Source organism: Fukomys damarensis, unplaced genomic scaffold, assembly GCF_012274545.1.
Source record: "Fukomys damarensis isolate Sample0158 unplaced genomic scaffold, DMR_v1.0_HiC HiC_scaffold_9, whole genome shotgun sequence".
Classification (NCBI taxonomy): domain Eukaryota; kingdom Metazoa; phylum Chordata; class Mammalia; order Rodentia; family Bathyergidae; genus Fukomys; species Fukomys damarensis.
Window position 1 is genome coordinate 4063586 of NW_022900921.1, and position 17553 is coordinate 4081138.

The window sequence follows — 17553 nt, forward strand, 5'->3', positions numbered from 1 at the left end:
CGGAAGGGCCCATGTTCAAACCCCGGGGAAAAAAAAAAAAAAAAAAAAAAAAATGTCTTCAAAGCTTCAGTATCTTTCTGGTAGTAAACTGCTTAGGGTAGCTGTTCATGTTACCCACAGCTGCGTGACAGTGTTAAGACTAGAAACGTGTGAGTGGTGTCTGGGCTCTGTCCCAGGACACGTAGTTGCTATCAGTCGGATCAGCAGAGTGGAGAGGCATGGGTTTTGAGGTAGAGCTTTTTTTTTTTTTGATACTGGGGATTGAACTTGGGACCTTGCGCTTGCAAGGCATGCCACCGAACCGCTGAGCTAAATCCCCGGCCCTTGAGATAAAGTTTTGATTTTGAATTCCACTTCCACAATTTTAGTTGGCTTTCTGGCCATAGGTTGTCTCACTTGTCTTGAACTGCAGCATAATCTGTAAGGTTGGGATTGCATTGTCTTGGGTTTCAGTGTAGTTTTACAATGGATTAAATGACACATGCATGTTGCCTTATTTCTATCTCGAAATGCATACCTGCTTTTTTTCTGAATAATTTATATATGTATTGGGATAAATTTTAGAATTAATGGTTAATTGTTCGATTAATTATCATCTTTTTTCCCCTAAGGTTTTGGCTACAGCATTTGACACAACACTGGGAGGCAGAAAATTTGATGAGGTGTTAGTAAATCACTTCTGTGAAGAGTTTGGGAAGAAGTACAAGCTAGATATAAAGTCGAAAATCCGTGCACTATTACGACTGTCTCAAGAGTGTGAGAAACTCAAGAAACTAATGAGTGCAAACGCCTCTGACCTCCCTTTGAACATTGAATGCTTTATGAATGATGTTGATGTTTCTGGAACTATGAATAGGTAACAGTATTCCGATTTTGATGTGAAACTGTATTGTGATGATTTTGCAACTTAACTAACTTACTTAATTGTTGAAATTATGATTGTTAATAGGATAATTTAAGGGCTGGCGATTTAGCTCAGTGGCACCATGCCTGCTTCACAAGTGCAAGGTCCTGAGTTTGATCCCCAGTACCACAAAAAAAAAAAGATAGTTCTATGGGTAAAAGTTGTAGGCCATTTGGGACTTAGTTTTTTTTGTTGAAGTTAGGTTGGATTATTAGTGGAGACTAATTTATTTTGAGTAAATGCATTAAACATGTTAGTTACCAGTTTTCATAAAACTAGGGCAAATAATTTAATGTGGAATTAAGTTGAATTAAATTTAGCCATTGGTTAAAATTTTCTTTTTGACTGGCTCAGGACCACTTGATAGCAACAGCTGTTTTTGTACAGCGCTGCAAGAATTCTGCACAATTGACCTTCAGGGCTCAGAAAGCCTCTGTGTTACTGTTGCCTGGTTGCATTGCTTGGATGATAGGAGTGAGTTATTCTTTTGACTGTGGGCTCTGCTCGTAGATTTTAGGCAAGACCAATGGCTTGTTTAGAGAAATCTGTCTCAGTGATTCTTAGAACATGGAGGCAGCATTTACTGTTGTCTAGTATCCAGATTTTTACTTGTCTTTTCTCTTATTTGAAAGTAATAGCTTTCATTTTTATTGAACAGTGTGTGTGTGTGTGTGTGTGTGTGTTTTCTAGAGATGATGGGTAAGTCAGTGTGAATTTCAGAAGTTGTTATGGAGCTGTTACATGTTTACAGCGCTAAGTGATACCCTTTAAGTAGAAACTGGTTTGCCTATGTGCTGGTTTTAATAAACAGATTGTACTGTGTCGGCACTGTGAGAACATAGATCTGTTATTCATTTCATTTCTGTCTCTCCTTGCTCCTCTTCCTTTCCTTCCCTCCATCTTTCCCTTCTCTTCTTCCCTCGAGAGTCATAGAGCCGCTTTGCCACTGAGCTAGTCCCCAGTCCCATTTATGTATGTGTGTGTGTATGTATGTATGTGTATATGTATGTATGTATTTGGTACTGGAGATTGAACTCAGGTCCTTGTGCTTGTGAAGCAGGCGTCAGAACCACTGAGCTAAATCCCTGGCCCTCCATTTTGGTTTTGGATACAGGTCTTGCTGAGTTACCAAGGCAGGACTTGAACTTGTGCCCCTCCTGCATCAGCTTCCCAAAGTGCTGGGATTATGGGTGTGTGCCATTGTGCTATATTTTATATGTATGTGTGTGTGTGTGTGTGTGTGTGTGTGTGTGTGTGTGTGTGTGTGTAATATGCTATATTTTATAGTCTTTAGTCATTAATGCCACTAGGCTTTATATTTTAAAATTAATGACACCACATTATTTCTGATATCATAGTGTTTCATATGATCTTTTCTTCATTTTTAAAGAAATTGAGGTAAAACTCACACACCTTGAAATTTACTACTTAAAAGTTTGGCGTGGTGGTACATATTTAAATTCCCAGCAGTAGGATCGCCCCAAGTTTTAGGCCAGCCTGAGGTATACATAGTGACTTCAGGGAGAGCCTGGACTACTTAGTGAGACCCTGTCTCAAAAAACGAACCCCCCAAAAACAAAGATGTATTTTGACAAGGTTTTGCTAGGTTGTCTGTGCTGTCCTCCAGTTTAAGATCTTTCTGCCTCAGTTTCCCAAGGAGCTGCGATTACAGGTGTGCACCACCATAGATTCCTACGGCTTCTTATAGACCAGCATGTGTGGAGCTGTTCCTTCACGTTATAGTTTGTCTCCACGTTTACACATATGGTTCACTTTACTGGCTAGAACACGCTTAGCTCGTGTTTCCTTACCTTAAACAGTGTGATAGTCTGTTTTCTTCTGCCACGTAGTCTGGCTGTCAGATGTGTGACAGTTTACTTCTCACTTACTTCTTACCTGTTTGTTTTTGCCTAGATGTTCAGGGACTTTTGGTATCCCTCTCACCCCCATGAAAGTCCAGTAATTTTACTGTAGTATGTTTTGGGATTGGTTGTTTTGGATGCGTTTTCCTCAGGTAAACCATGCCTTTGTAGTAGTTTCACACCATTACACATTTTAAAATTTAAAATTTTTTTTTAAATTCTAAAATTAAATGTCATATTTAGATGTTCTTAATATGACATCTGTTTGTTTGGTTTTCATGCTTTGGTTTCCTCTGGGAACACCTGTGTAATTATGTTGGATTTTCCTTTCTTATCTTCTGTGTGGCTGTTTTTTTTTTTTTTTGTTGTTGTTGTTGTTTTTTTCAGTCTTTCGTAGAGTTATTTAGTGGGTATGTTCTGGTTAGCTTTCACTTCTAATATTTAAAAAAAAATTTTAAATTCTTTTCTAACCCTGATGTATTTATTTTCTTTTCCTGTACCATTTTTTTATTGAGAATGGGGTTCATATAGCCTAAAACTCACCTTTTTTTTTTTTTTTTTTTTTTTTTTTTTTGAGACAGGGTCTCACTGTGTAGTTGAGACTGAACTGGAACTCACTATGTAGCCCAGGCTGGTCTCGAGTTTACAGTGATTCTCCTGCCTCAGCCTCCTGAGTGCTGGGATAACAGGCGTGTGCCACCACGCCCGGCAAAACTCACTGTTTGGAATTGTAAAATTCAGTGGGTTTTAGTATATTTGGAAGGTTGTTCATAGTGGCCACTGTCTGATTATGGAATGTTTTTGTTGCTCCAAAAGTGACCTGTCGCAGTCACTCATTTTCCTCTGAAATGGGAAAATACTAATATGCCTTCTCTTCCCGTGAATGTGCTTGTTCTTTTACTGATTTTTAGGTGAAGTAAGCATTGCTGAGCCTCTGTGGAGGAGTGTAAGGGCTCTTCTTATTTTACTGCTCCAGACCATCCTCTTGTTTTCTTGGAGTTGTGTGCACGTGTGTGTGCATGTGTGCATTACTGGGGATTGAACCCAGGGCCTTCATCATGAGCTACATCTCCAGCCCTTTTATTACTATTTAAATTTTGAGCCAGGGATTTAGTTCAGTGATTCTCCTGCCTGGCAAGCACAAGGGCCTGAGTTCGATCCCTGTACCAGAAAAATAAAAACAAAAAAAAGCCTCCCAAAATCATACTATTTAAATTTTGAGAGATCTTGGTAAATCACAGAGTTGCCCAATTTGAGCTTGAACTTGCAGTCCTGCCTCAGCTTCCGAGAGTACTGAGATTACAGGAATGTGCCACTACACCCAGCTTGTGAAATTAAAAAGAATATGGCTGTTTGACTTTCTGAGATTTGCATTTTTTTCCTCATGTCTGCCTTTGTCTTCACTGCTGCCTGCTCATTTTAGTTTCTTATCAGTTTTCCCTCAGTACAGTCCTTTTTTTCTCTTGAAGGGAACTGTAGATTGGGCCCATCTTGCTGTTGTCCTTGTGCCCTTAACCAAGGACTCTTTTTTTCTTAACCAAGGACTCTTTATGACCTTGTTTTGGAGTATTCAAACGCCTTCTCATTTCACCTGCTGTTTCCAAATTGGCTGACTTAGTTTTGAGTTTTCAGGTCCATTGTATGCCATTTTTTCTTCAGTTGCCTTTTACACAGCTGATAGGAAGGAGAAATTGTGGCTGTCAGTAGTTTACCTCTGCTTTGTTTGTTTGTTTTTTTTTTTTTGGTACAGGGGATCGAACTGAGATTCTTGCACTTGTGAGGCAGGTGGTGGAACGAATCACTGAGCTAAATCCCCGGCCTACCTCTGCTTTCTGAGACAGGATCTGAGCTGTGTAGTTCAGGCTGACCTTGATGCACTCTGTAGCCCAGGCTGGCCTCAAACACGCAGTAGTCGTCCTGCATTAGCCTCCTAGTGCTGGGATTACAAGCCCGACAGCCATTTGTTTGTGTGTGTGTGTGTGTGTGTGTGTGTGTGTGTGTGTGTGTGTTTGTGGTCACACAGGAACTCATACATGAATATTTGTTGTAGCACCACTTATAATAGGTCAGAAATGAAAATAACACCAATGTCCATCATTTGATTAGTAAATAAAATGTAAGAAAATGTTGCATAGTACATACTAATTTTGAAAACATGCTAATGACGAGCCAGTTTCAAAGGATCAATTATTGTATAGCTCAGTTTATATGAAATATCTCGAATAGGCAAATCTAGCAAGACAGAAGTATATGAGTTGTTTTTCAGACCTGTGTGAGGGGTTGTGGAAAAGAACATTGCAGGGTAATGAAGATATCTTTGGGGTAATAAATTGATGATGCCGATAGTTGCACAGCTCTCACTATATTAACAGTCCCTGAGCCCCAGGGGCAGCTTGAGAGACTGAGATGTGAGGACTGGGAGATGGAGACCACCCTGGGCAGCACGGCAAGACGCGGTCTGAAAATGAAGGGAGAAGTCGAGCACTTGCTGGCATGCGTAAAGTTCTGAGCTCCGTCTCTGGTTCTTAGTTATACTCTTTAGGTGAATTCTGTAGTATTTGAATTATATTTCAGTAAAGCTTTTTATTTTATTTTATTTGGTTTTTTTTTTTTTTTTTGGTGCCAGGGATCAAACTCAGGACCTTGTGCTTGTGAGGCAGGCGTGATATAACTGAGCTAAATCCTGGCTCAGTAAAGCTTTTTAAAAAGAAACTGTCAAAAACATTTGCTGCTGCCATTTTCCTATGGTCCCTTCCCCGCTTCTTTCTTATTCCTTCCTCCTCCGCTTCCTCTTTCCTTTTTTTTTTTTTTTTTTAAATTTTTAATGTGCTGGGTGCTAAACCCAGAGCTGCATAATGCCAAGCAAGCACTTGTACTACTGAGCTAAACCTCCAGCCCCGCCTTTTCATGTTTTAAATTGTTGACATTTTCAAGTATTCCGCAAAGTTAAGGTAATTTTTCAGTGACGTCCATCTCACACCATGAATGGCCAGACTGAGCTACATAGTGAGTTCATGGCCAACCTGAACTACATAAGCAAGATCCCATCTCACAAACAAAAAGCCAGGTGTGGTGATATACACTTGTACTCCCGAACTCTGAAGCCTGCAAGTTTGAGGCCAGCCTGGGTTACATATCAAGACCCTGTCTCAAAAAACCAAACCAAACCAAACCAAACAATAAAAAAGCCAAAATCCCAAACCCATAAAACAAATGTGCCGTTTCCGTTTTACATTACTCAGGAATATATGTGGGGTCCGGTTTTTGCACGTCCTTTCCAGTACTGGCCATGACCTGGTTTTCAGTTGTAGTTATCCACTGCGCATGAAATGGGTGTGATTAACTGATGTTGTTTTCCAACAGAGGCACATTTCTGGCGATGTGTGACGACCTCTTAGCTAGAGTGGAGCCACCACTTCGTAGCGTTTTGGAGCAAGCCAGTAAGTACTTCTGTGAGGAGTCATCTGTGTACCTCAGACTCTTTGGGAAGTGTTAGCGTCTTCTTTTCCTCCCAGGCAGTATACAGACACTTGTGGTACAAACTACTTGGGCTCATTTTCTTTTGGTCTTTATTTTCCCTCAGGAATGCTTCCCTCCCCCAAATAATCTTTGATAAATGTCTAAGGAAATCCAGAAGGTTTTCCCTAGAAATGTCATTGAGACTCATGGATGGGTATAAGACTCTCAGTTAGTTACTAAAAGTTGGCTTTTGGAGTGCTGATGTGGTAGTCTTCTGAGCTTTTAAGTGATTCCTTGGTTAATGGACAGATATAAACAAGAGGAGCCTGTATTGGAGCACTAGGCATCAAATCCAGTGATGCCCCATTGGGCTACATCCCCATCCCTTTTTAAGATTTTATTTTGAGACGTGGTCTTGCTAAATTGCCCACGCTGCCTTGAACTTGCAGTCTTCCCATCTCAACCACCTGAGCAGGTGGGATTACTGTAAGTTGGGGACTGCCTCACTGGGAAGGATGTTTAAAGGTGGCAGTTTAAATTAGGAACATACTAGTCGTTTTTCTCAAATCTCCCTGGACATAGTATTTCCTGTACAGTAGTGCTCTGTGCTTGGTTGCTGACTTTGAGTGTTGAGATGCACTGTCAGCTTAGCATGGGCTTAGGTCTTAAGTCAGTAATTGTTTATTATGGCAGTTGTGCATGTTCTTTTCATACCAGAACACCCCCCCAATACCCTTTGTTTTTGCTTTTGAGAAAGGGTCTTTTGTTGTCCAGGCTGGCCTGGAATTCCTCCTGCCTCAGCCTCCCGAGTAGCTGGTACTGTAGGCATACTGCTATACCTGGCTTCAGCCTCTCCCTGCCTTGAGACAGGGTCTCACTGTGTAGTTGAGGTTGGCCTTGAACTCACTGTGTCGCTTAGCATCAGCTCATTTTTAAAAATAGTCCTCAAGAAATTGTCAGTGGGTATTAGATAAAATATGATCAGGAAAACCACAGATAGTGGTGACACTGAGATACAGGGCCTTGGTGTATGGCACCTTCTTACCTTCTAGTAGGAGACTGCAATAAACCCCTGACTTACGGACAATAGAATTGTAAACCTTCACAATATGAGTGGACCTCCCGTTAACCTTCCTAAATGTGAACAAATCAAGGAAGTAGCTCATGTGTTTTCTGGACACTGTCACAGTTCTGCTGTTTGCTTTACTGTCGAGTGTGGTAGTATACAGTAGTAGTACAGTGCAGTCAGGGACTTACTGTACTTTTGGTGTGTGTGTGTGTGTGTGTGTGTGTGTGCGTGCGTGTTTCTTTTTTATGCTTTACATTATATATTTGTGTCAAAGATGTATAAGATGCAAGTTTGTTGGACTTAGGAATGAATCTGACTTAACAAACTCCCTGAACTTGTTTGTAAATAGGGGAGTTACTTTACTTGTGGTTTTCTCTGTGTGTGTGTGTGTGTGTGTGTGTGTGTGTGTGTGTGTGTGTGTGTCTGTGTTTTTATTTTTGTTTTTTTGAGATAGGGTCTTGTTATGTAGTTCAGGCTGGCCTTGAACTCACTATGTAAACCAGGCTGGCCCCAAACTTGTGATTCACCCTCCAGCTTCAGCCTCCCAAGTATGCTGGTATTATAGGTATGTACTGTCATACCTTCGTACCTTTTTTTTTTGAGACAGGGTCTCACTGTGTAGTTGAGACTGACCAGGAACTCACTATGTAGCCCAGGCTGGTCTCAAACTCACAGTGATCCCTCCTGCCTTAGCCTCTTGAGTGCTGGGATTACAGGCATGTGCCACCACTCCCGGCTTTTGTACCTGTTTTTTTAATCTAAGTTATTCTAGTGTCGCTAGATGTGATTGTGAGTACCCTTCTTTCTTTCACACCAGGTCAGGTGACTTAATATTTTGAAGCCCTTTTTAGCTAGCATATGTGAATGCTTGTGCTGTTAATATTTAACAAGTCTTTCTGTGGAACTTCCAAAGATTGTAGGGCCCATAGGACAGGGTCTGCCTGGTCCATGCCACTTAAACCCTACCACTGCTACACACTCCCCCCAGTCTTCACAATACCCACTGATTCCCAGATGCCGTGCGTGTGCCTGTGTGTGCAATAGTTTTGTTGCAGGGTTGAGAATGGGAGAGTTTGGTTACAAGTCTGAGCAGGATCTGACTGCTCTTTTATTTCATTATAAAATGATTTATAATGATTTAAAGATTCTTTTAATCTAATTGTTTTAACATAGAATTAAGGAAAGAAGAGATTTATGCAGTGGAGATAGTTGGTGGTGCCACACGAATCCCTGCAGTAAAAGAGAAGATTAGCAAATACTTCGGTAAAGAGCTCAGTACGACGTTAAACGCCGACGAGGCGGTCACTCGAGGCTGTGCCCTGCAGGTGAGGTTTCTTCCTTGCGAGGTCGTCCTACCTGGGTGGCAGTGGTTTACATGTCTTCCTAATCCGAGTTAGTGCGGGGATCTTGGTGTGGTCATGGTACCTCTCTGCCATGGGAGGGCAGGAAGATGGGGTTCTCAGGTTGTGAGACTCTGAAACCTTTTTGTGTGAGGGGTTTTTTTTTATATTGCGGATTGAACTCAGGACCTTGCCCTTTTGAGATGGGTACAGTGCCACTGAACTAAATCCCTGGCCCTGCTGAAACCTTTGTTTTAAAATGTAGCAGAGCTGATGTTCATGAAAGGAATTGTGCTGTATAATTAATGCCTTAGGAGGTGAATAAATTGACTTAGAAATGTGGTAGGAAAATGGAAAATTCTGTGTGAAATACTGCTAGAATTTGGCATGTTCTCTGTCTCTGTGAAATAGTGTTATGCATCAGTTAAGGATTTGAGAGTTAGTGGAAAAATAAAAAGGAATAGTGAGGACATGTAGGTAATTTAACTTTTAGAAGTTTGTAAAACTGCTTGTTCAGACACTGTTAAATTAATGCAGATGTATAGAGAGGTTAGTCCAGGCGTGGTGGCTCACACCTGTAATCCCAGCACTTGGTAGGCTGAGGCAGGAGGATCGCTGCGAGTTCGTGGCCAGCTTGAACTGTATAGTGAGACTATCTCAAAACAAACAAAACAACAGAAAAAGGAAAAACCCAAATGAACATGCAAAAAAGGTGACCGCCAGTGATGGTGACAAATTATTATTTCTAGGTCTAGTGATAGCAGTTCATAGTGTCTGTTCTTTTATCAAATGGAAGTTTTAAAACTTACTGTTCTAGTGTGCAATCTTATCGCCTGCCTTCAAAGTCAGAGAGTTCTCTATTACTGATGTGGTGCCGTACCCGATATCTCTGAGGTGGAATTCTCCAGCCGAAGAAGGGCTAAGGTAATACCTGTGTTGGTCATGTTGATATTTAGGATTGATGAATAAGTCTGAGTAGCACATTGCCCCCCTTTTCAGTGCACACAAAATTGTCAAATTTTGCCGTAGTCCATGGAACAAAGTCATCAATTACTCTAGTTAGAATAAATTAGTGTCCTATTTTGATTCCTCTCTTTTATTCTGCTTAAGTCATCGGTGTTTTATTTTTTTTTTGGTACTGGGGATCCAACTCGTGACCTTGCACTTGTGAGGCAGGCACAGTACCACTGAGCTAAATCTGTGGTCCATTGGTATCTTTTATGTGCTGACTGAGTTCACTCCTTTATTTTTTTAACAAATTCTTTGTTTTTGGTTCGGGAGATCGAACTTGGGTCCTTTTGCTTTTGAGGCAGGTGGCAGAACCACGGAACTAAATCCCCAGCCCCTACTTCTTTATTTTTTTTTTTACCTGACTTTGTACATAAAGATTCTTGGAAACTCATAATGTGGAAATAGAGCCAACCAATAAGACAGAAACTAGGATTATACACTAATAGCAAACCTAGAATGGGTCAGAGGGTTAGGAACATCCTAAATTTGTGTGTTTTTGTCTTTTCCCTCCATTTAGTGACTGTGAAGTCTTTCCAAAAAATCATGCTGCTCCTTTCTCTAAAGTCCTCACCTTTTATAGAAAGGAACCTTTCACTCTTGAGGCTTATTATAGATCTCCTCAGGATTTGCCTTATCCAGACTCTGCAATTGGTGAGTAGTAGGGTTGAGAATTCAAACAGTAACAAAAGCTTGTATGTACTTGGAGAACTGGGATAGCAGAAAGAACAGGTGCAATATTCTGGAGTTTAGGTACATTAGATTACAAAGTCAAACTCCTTCTAGTCTTATTGTGAGGTTCACAGCCCATCAGGCATTGCTATTTAACTGAGCTTCCCACTGTTTGGGTAGTAGTTCTCGGTTAATGTACATTGTGGTTATACTTTGTACGTAAAGTTCTGGAGTGTAAAAGGTAAAAGTAATTCCATTTTGTTCTTACTATACAGTTACGAGATACACACAGAAAATCGTTAGGAGATTACTGCACAATATCAGTCCATCCTAGGTTTCGCAGCAGTATTGGCTAGAATCTTCATGTATGTAGACAGAGTCTGCATATACAAACTTGGGTAACTTTTATAATCTGGAAATAATACAAATTGAGAAGAGAGAAGCTGGAGTTAGACAACAAAGATCATAATACATGAGTAAAACAGCAGTGTCCTCTATGGTACTTAGAAACTGCGAAGAAATTTAACCTACTCTGCTTTCCTCATTTGTAAACTAGGAATGGGAATATTTGGCTGTGTTGCGGGAATAAGCAAAAAATGTAACACTGTCTTAAAATAACTAGATGTAGAAATGCCAATTTGATAAATGACAAGCAGTGTGGCATCTTTGTTTTTGGAGAGGAGAGTGACAAAGGTGTGTGTTTTAGGAATTGTATATTAAGAGAGGAAAGGCAACCGTTTAGGAGAAGTTTGAACCATTAGGTGGGCTAGGACATGAGAAATTGACCACACTGAAAGTGTACTCATGATTCGGTAAGAGCCCTCGACCATGGGCGTGGCTTATTTGAAGTGCTGCATTAGCAACGACCCGGCAGTGTGGGCCTGCAGTCCTGCTGGAATTCATCCTGTGCTGTGTTCTCTTTTTGTCTCCTATATCCCCAGCTCAGTTTTCAGTGCAGAAGGTCACTCCCCAGTCTGATGGCGCCAGTTCAAAAGTGAAAGTCAAGGTCCGAGTAAATGTCCATGGCATTTTCAGTGTGTCCAGTGCATCCCTGGTGGAAGTGCACAAGTCTGAGGAAAACGAGGAGCCAATGGAGACTGATCAGAATGCAAAGGAGGAAGAGGTAATGTGGACATCTTAGACCAGCAGTGGCGAGCCTGTGGCGGGTGTTATTTTTCTTTTAAGATAAAACATGTTAAATGTTTGAGTTATTTAGAAGAAACAAGACCTCAGTATTCAGATTCACTTGCAGGGTTTGCACTTTGGCATAAATAAGTGGGTTTGGGGTTGCAGTTGGGCACTCTTCTCTAAAAGATTCGCTGTCACTGTCTTGGGCCGGCCCAGAGGTGACTGAAATTGTAGTGGGTAGACTGGGTGACAGGGTGGAGCGTTTTGAGAGCCGCTGAAAGCTTGGACATGTGTTGTCCCTCTCTCAGCAGAGTGCGCTAGCAGATGATCTTCATGGACGGATGGGGCATAAATTGGCTCTTTGCTTCAGACCATACATTTCTCACCTCGAGCGAGTTAGTTTTGATTCTGGTTATGGAACGACACTGTGGAGTCTTGATTGATTATTTTCACAAGTAGCCTAGGCTGGATCTTATCCTGTGCATCAGATTCAAAGCTTTATAAAAACTACAGATCTCAGAGATTTTATTTGGGCTGGGGCCCAAGTGTCACCAGTGTTCAGAGCCTCCTGGGTTGTTCTGATTCCCTGCAAGGCGCTGAGGGCCGCTGGTTCAGCACTGTCATAGACCCGTCCTTGGATCGCTGTTGAGAGAAGTGTCAGTGTCCACTTCCTCTACTGCATGCGGTGGTCATGGCTCTGGGGATGGGATGGCTGGCACAGGAAGGAAGTGGCTTGTGTGAAGAAGTTTGACAAGCCTCATGCCATCTTCAGATTGTATTTTGCGGTGATGCCACGTGGTGTATTTTGGGTGCTTCGTGGTTTACAGAGCATTACGTAATCATTCTGGTTCTGTAGGAGTAGAGTGGGAGAAGTGTTACCCCGGGCACAGGTGTCTGAGCGCCAAAGCTTTTGTTCAGATAACACGTGTGGTCCAGCTGGATGTGGAGCCTTGCCTTCTGATCGCTGGTAATTCAGCAAGAATTCATACCACGTCACTTTGTCAGGCTGTTATAAAGGTTGCTTAGTCTTTCATGTATAGTTCTTAGTTTCAGGATTTAACTTGATCTGATTTTCAGAAAATGCAAGTAGATCAGGAAGAACCACATGTTGAAGAGCAACAGCAGCAGACACCAGCAGAAAATAAGGCAGAGTCAGAAGAAATGGAGGTACGAGTTATTTTGACTTTCAGTCTCTTTCTGTATCTTGGGAGGTGGTTATACCATATTGCTTATTTGAGTAGTTTCTTCGTGAGATTTTGTGGTGGGTTTGGGAAGCGCGTTTCATGTGGGAAAGTGCTGTTTGTGAGACGCTTTTGAGCTGTGGTTGAGTTGATGTCACGCCCTTAGCAGCCCCGGTTTGCGAGGCTAGTGACTGCCATTCCTAAGTCACACAGTAATTCATTTGTTACCGATAAACCATGAGACCTGGTATTGTTTTCAGATTCTGCTTGGTGCCTTTTGTTTTTTTTATTGAAAGATATATAAATGGTACATTTAAGTACATTTAAAAAATGATGCATTTATCCTAAAATGAATGTGTAACATTTGCATCCTTTACCACTGATTTCTTAATTGTGCATTTTCACATTTGTTTTTAGCATTGAAAATACAGCTTCTTTCAGGTTACTTAGGAAATTTCAATGTATAATCTCACCGTCTAAAGAGTTTCTCATTGTGACATTTACAAAAATTTGATATAACCTTAAAAGTGGCCACATTGTGCCACCCATTTTCACATGAGTGAGAGATTTTACTTGTTTTACTGTAGCTGTACAAGTATATTAAAAAGGAGAAAAAGGACAGGAGGTTGCGCTCACAAATTCTTAAGCTGGTGGAAGACCTTTAGTCATGTTGTTGAGTGGGTGTTGCGGGCAGCAGTGTGAGAGGTGTCTGCTCCAGTGTGTAGGATAAGGCGAGTAAGGTGAACGCAGTGCCAGGCTCTGTGTGCCACCCCTTCCCCAGGACCCTGCTGGTGTCGCAGGTTTCCAGGGGCTGTTGACTTGGCTTCTGTGAGGTGGCTTAGAAACTGAGCCTTTCATAGTATTGTTTCTAAGGCAAATGAAATAGATGTGGACATCTCAGTAGCTAGCAAGTTACATGGCTCACAGTCTTGTCTCACGTCATAGAACAAAGGACAATTTTTTATTTTGGGTTTTTTTTTTTGAGATAGGGTTTCACTGTGTGGCTCATTCTGGCCTCGAACTTGTGATTCTCCTGCTTCAGCTTCCCACATCTGGGATTACAGACATGTGCCACCGTGCCTGGCTTTAAAAGCCAGTTTTAAGTTTGAATATTTTTCTGAGCTGAGGATGGGAAAGGCTTTCAAAGCATAAAAACAACAAAAGTAATCGTAAGGGAAATGATGGATATACCTGACAATAAAATAAGACAATATAAAATTGGAAAAAACTAGAAGACTCAGTTATTTTTTTTGGGAACCACTAAACCCTTAATGCAGTGGATTAAATGTGAGTAGGCAAATGAGTAGCACGTATGGCATGAAAGTGTGTGAAGAATAGCTATTGATCCAGAAAAATAGGAAATATCAGTGAGAGTTAAGTGAATTTCCATTTCTGGACATTGTTTAGTAGAATGGCTTCTTGCAGTCTTTGTGTGAAGGTAAGTAGTGTGTTTGTTAGGATAGGAATGGAAGAAGAATTTAATTTTTTATTTGTGACGCTGGGGACTGAACCCAGGACCTTGTGCTTGCCAGGCAGGTACTATACTCTACCTTGGAGCTAGCTTGAAAAAGTATAGTGATTGTATGTTGACTGGGATTGCAAGGAGATTAGATATATAAATACATATTTTAAAATTTTTAATTGGGTGGAATACACATGATAGAGTTTACCATCATAAGTACTTTTAAGTGTATACTGTACAGTATAAGTTTATGTACATTGTGGTGCACCAGTCTTTAGAACTTTGACATCTTGGAAAATGAAGCACTATACCCACTTAGACTATTCAACTCTGTTTTCTCTGACCTCCCTGCCCTGACAGCTACCATTAATCTGTTCATCTGTGAATTTGGCTACTCTAGCTGTCTGTCATTTTAATTTTTATTATCTATTTGGGGTGAGAGTCTTGTTAGTCAGTCATTCCAAAACTAAAGTTTTTAATAACGCAAAAGCATCTTGTGAAATTTGACCCACTGTGAAATTTAAATTACTCTGTGTATGTTTCTTTCTCAATAATTTTAGACTTCTCAAGCTGGATCAAAAGATAAAAAGATGGACCAACCACCTCAAGCCAAGAAGGCCAAAGTGAAGACCAGTACTGTGGACCTGCCCATTGAGAATCAGCTGCTATGGCAGATAGACCGAGAGATGCTCAACTTGTACATTGAAAATGAGGTTGTTATTTAATGTCCTTGAGAACAATGAATAGGTGACTGACCATAGCCTTCAGATTCTCTGTCTGGTGATGTCTACCCATTTTTCGTAGTTTTTTTTTTTTGTACCAGGGATTGAACTTGGGTCCCTGCGCTTGTGAGGCAGGAAGGCAGCAGAACCACTGAGCTAAATCCCTGGCCTCATTTTTGGTAGTTTGGACTTGAGAAAATAGGTGTTTTAGGGTAAGGGAAAGTTTAGTAGATGCAATGTATGATAGAATTCTTCATGACCAACGTGATGCCTGTGTTTGTTGACAGTAATGTCTTTGGTTTGATTTGAGAAGCATATTTGTTCAGTAGAGATTGGGGTGTTTGGGGTGTTGATCAGCCGGAGAAATCGCATGGCATTAATGGTATCACTGTTTCGCATATTTTTTTTCCCCTTTTGCCAGTCAATTTGTAAGTAGAGCTTGTCTTCTAATGTTGAATGATGTAAGGTTTGGGCCCCTTTGAGACACATTTACTTAATTTAGTTTTGTCTGTGATTTCTTATCAAGATAAAGTAGTAAATCTCAGAATAATTTTGTTTTACAGCATTTATTTGCTTGAGTAAATTTGTTTTTTCCTGGTATTCTGTAGTGAATAATATAGCAGGAAGTTACCTTGTGACATTAAACCGAGTTTAGTATCTTAAATTCTTTCCCATATTTAAAAAAATCTGTTTTTGTATTCCCATTGCTCATTTTCTCTGACCTTACCTGAAAAAGCCTTCCCTCTCCCTAACCTCGACCGCCGCCACCCCATCGGCAGCACAGTACTAGGGATGAAACACAGTGCTCTGACACCGAGCCACCACCTGGCCCCTGGCTCTTTGTTCAGGGCCGTTACTGGGTCGCTCGGGCTGGCATAACTTTCCTTCCATCTGCCTTCCCTCTGAGCAGCTGGGGATTCAGGCAGGTGTGATGTGTGACCACGCCTGCCTAACTCTCCCTTCTCTGTCTTCAGTACATGTCCGCTGTTGTGCGGCTCTCCTTTATTTTGATAACTCACAGAATTAAGAAGATCTGGGGAAGAAGAGTTCTCTACTTTTAAGTTATATTTGTTAATATTTAAGAGGAAATTGTCATAGCTGTCCTAGTGCCTCATTAATTTGTATGTTTTCAGGGTAAGATGATCATGCAGGACAAGCTAGAGAAGGAGCGGAATGATGCTAAGAATGCAGTGGAAGAATACGTGTACGAGATGAGAGACAAGCTCAGTGGTAAATACGAGAAGTTCGTGAGTGAAGATGTAAGTGTGGGCCTCGGTGTGCCCAGGCACTGTCTGTGTGTCTGTAGGAGCATTTCCACAGGTGTGAGGAGGGAATCCTGCAGCTGTGTATACTGTATTTCCCAAAAGTACAGCCAGGTCTTATGTTAATTTTTGATCCAGAAGAACACAACAGGGCTTACTTTCAGCAGATGTCTTGTTTTTTTCACGTACAACAATCTGCATTTATTCACATGCAGCCGTGTCATCCTTTTCTAGAACCTGGTACTAACTCTCCAAACTCTGAACTCTGGACTGAATTTCTTGTAACTCCATTTCCTGGAGTATAACCACTGGTCCCGGTTCCTCATGTCCAGCAATAGCTCTCTGTAAGTGAGCGCTCTTGCCCCTGCAGCCTGCTCACGGGGCTTTGGCAACACAGCTGTCAGTGATTTTATCCCATGAATTCTTCACCCGAGTCATGAGCTCTTGCTGGCTGGGCTTCACGAGATTGCCACTAAATCAAGTATTACTTGAAAACTCGTCAGACTGGAGTGGCACTGATAATGGTGACAGTTGGGAAGGATGGCCCACACAAAAGGGACAAAAAATTGCAGACAGCAAAATTGAGAAACCATTTCTTTATTTCACACAAGTACATTAAGTAAACTTGTTATAAAACGTGACATGCTGAATTGTGAAGATTGTTTTTGTTTTGTTTTGTTTTGTTTTTTGAGACAGGGTCTCACTGTGTAGTAGAGACTGACCTGGAACTCACCGTGTAGCCCAGGCTGGTTTCTAGCTCACAGCGATCCTCCTGCCTCAGCCTCCCAGCCTCCGAGTGCTGGGATTACAGGTGTGCGCCACCACGCTCGGCTTTTTTTTTTTTCATACTGGGCATCGAACTCCCTTGCAAGGCAGGCGGCAGAACCACTGAGCTAACTCCCCGGCCCTGTGAAGATTCTTACAGACACAACCTCGGCCGTGTTACAGGTGTGCCCCTGCGCACCGTGTCTGTGCTGCCTTTCGCCACGTGGCGCTAGGTCTCTGTTCATCTGTTCACACAGGTGCTTACTGTCATCCGCAGGTGGCCGAGTGGGGTTCACAAATGCTCGCGTGTCACTTTGGTTACCATTCATTTTAGTTAGTGTTAATAATATTTGGATGTAATTATATGTCAGTATTTCATTGGTCAGTATGTGTTTTGCAAAGGATACAGCAGATGTGGCTGTCTGCTGATGATTATGCTGGGGCCTGTTTTTGGGTTGGGGCTTATTACAAGCATCTGTAAAATTATGCTAGGGCGTATTTTCTGGATAGGTCTTACTTTAGGGGAAAGCACAAAAATTACTAAAAATGTCCTTTTTTTGAAGGGAAAGTTTTACATACTGTATTTTGTTATTGTAGTGTTTAACAAAAATGTCAGTCTGTGTGCATCACTTTCACATCACTTTTTGACATATCTGAAGTCTCTTATTTAATGTACTGTTTTCTCTAGATCAGCTTTATCTTGCTGTTTCACTCTTAAA

The 17553-nt window shown here is 41.3% G+C and overlaps 1 protein-coding gene across 1 annotated transcript in view; it reads left to right on the top strand.

The window, feature by feature from the left end:
* Positions 1–17553, top strand: part of Hspa4 (heat shock protein family A (Hsp70) member 4) — a 45523-nt gene that overhangs the window by 21262 nt on the left and 6708 nt on the right. Inside the window, exons 7-15 of the mRNA XM_010639838.1 lie at positions 612–856; positions 6130–6206; positions 8468–8619; positions 9452–9558; positions 10163–10296; positions 11256–11437; positions 12520–12609; positions 14646–14798; positions 15941–16066. Of these exons, the coding sequence (XP_010638140.1) occupies positions 612–856; positions 6130–6206; positions 8468–8619; positions 9452–9558; positions 10163–10296; positions 11256–11437; positions 12520–12609; positions 14646–14798; positions 15941–16066 (1266 nt within the window). The remainder of the gene's footprint in view (positions 1–611; positions 857–6129; positions 6207–8467; positions 8620–9451; positions 9559–10162; positions 10297–11255; positions 11438–12519; positions 12610–14645; positions 14799–15940; positions 16067–17553) is intronic.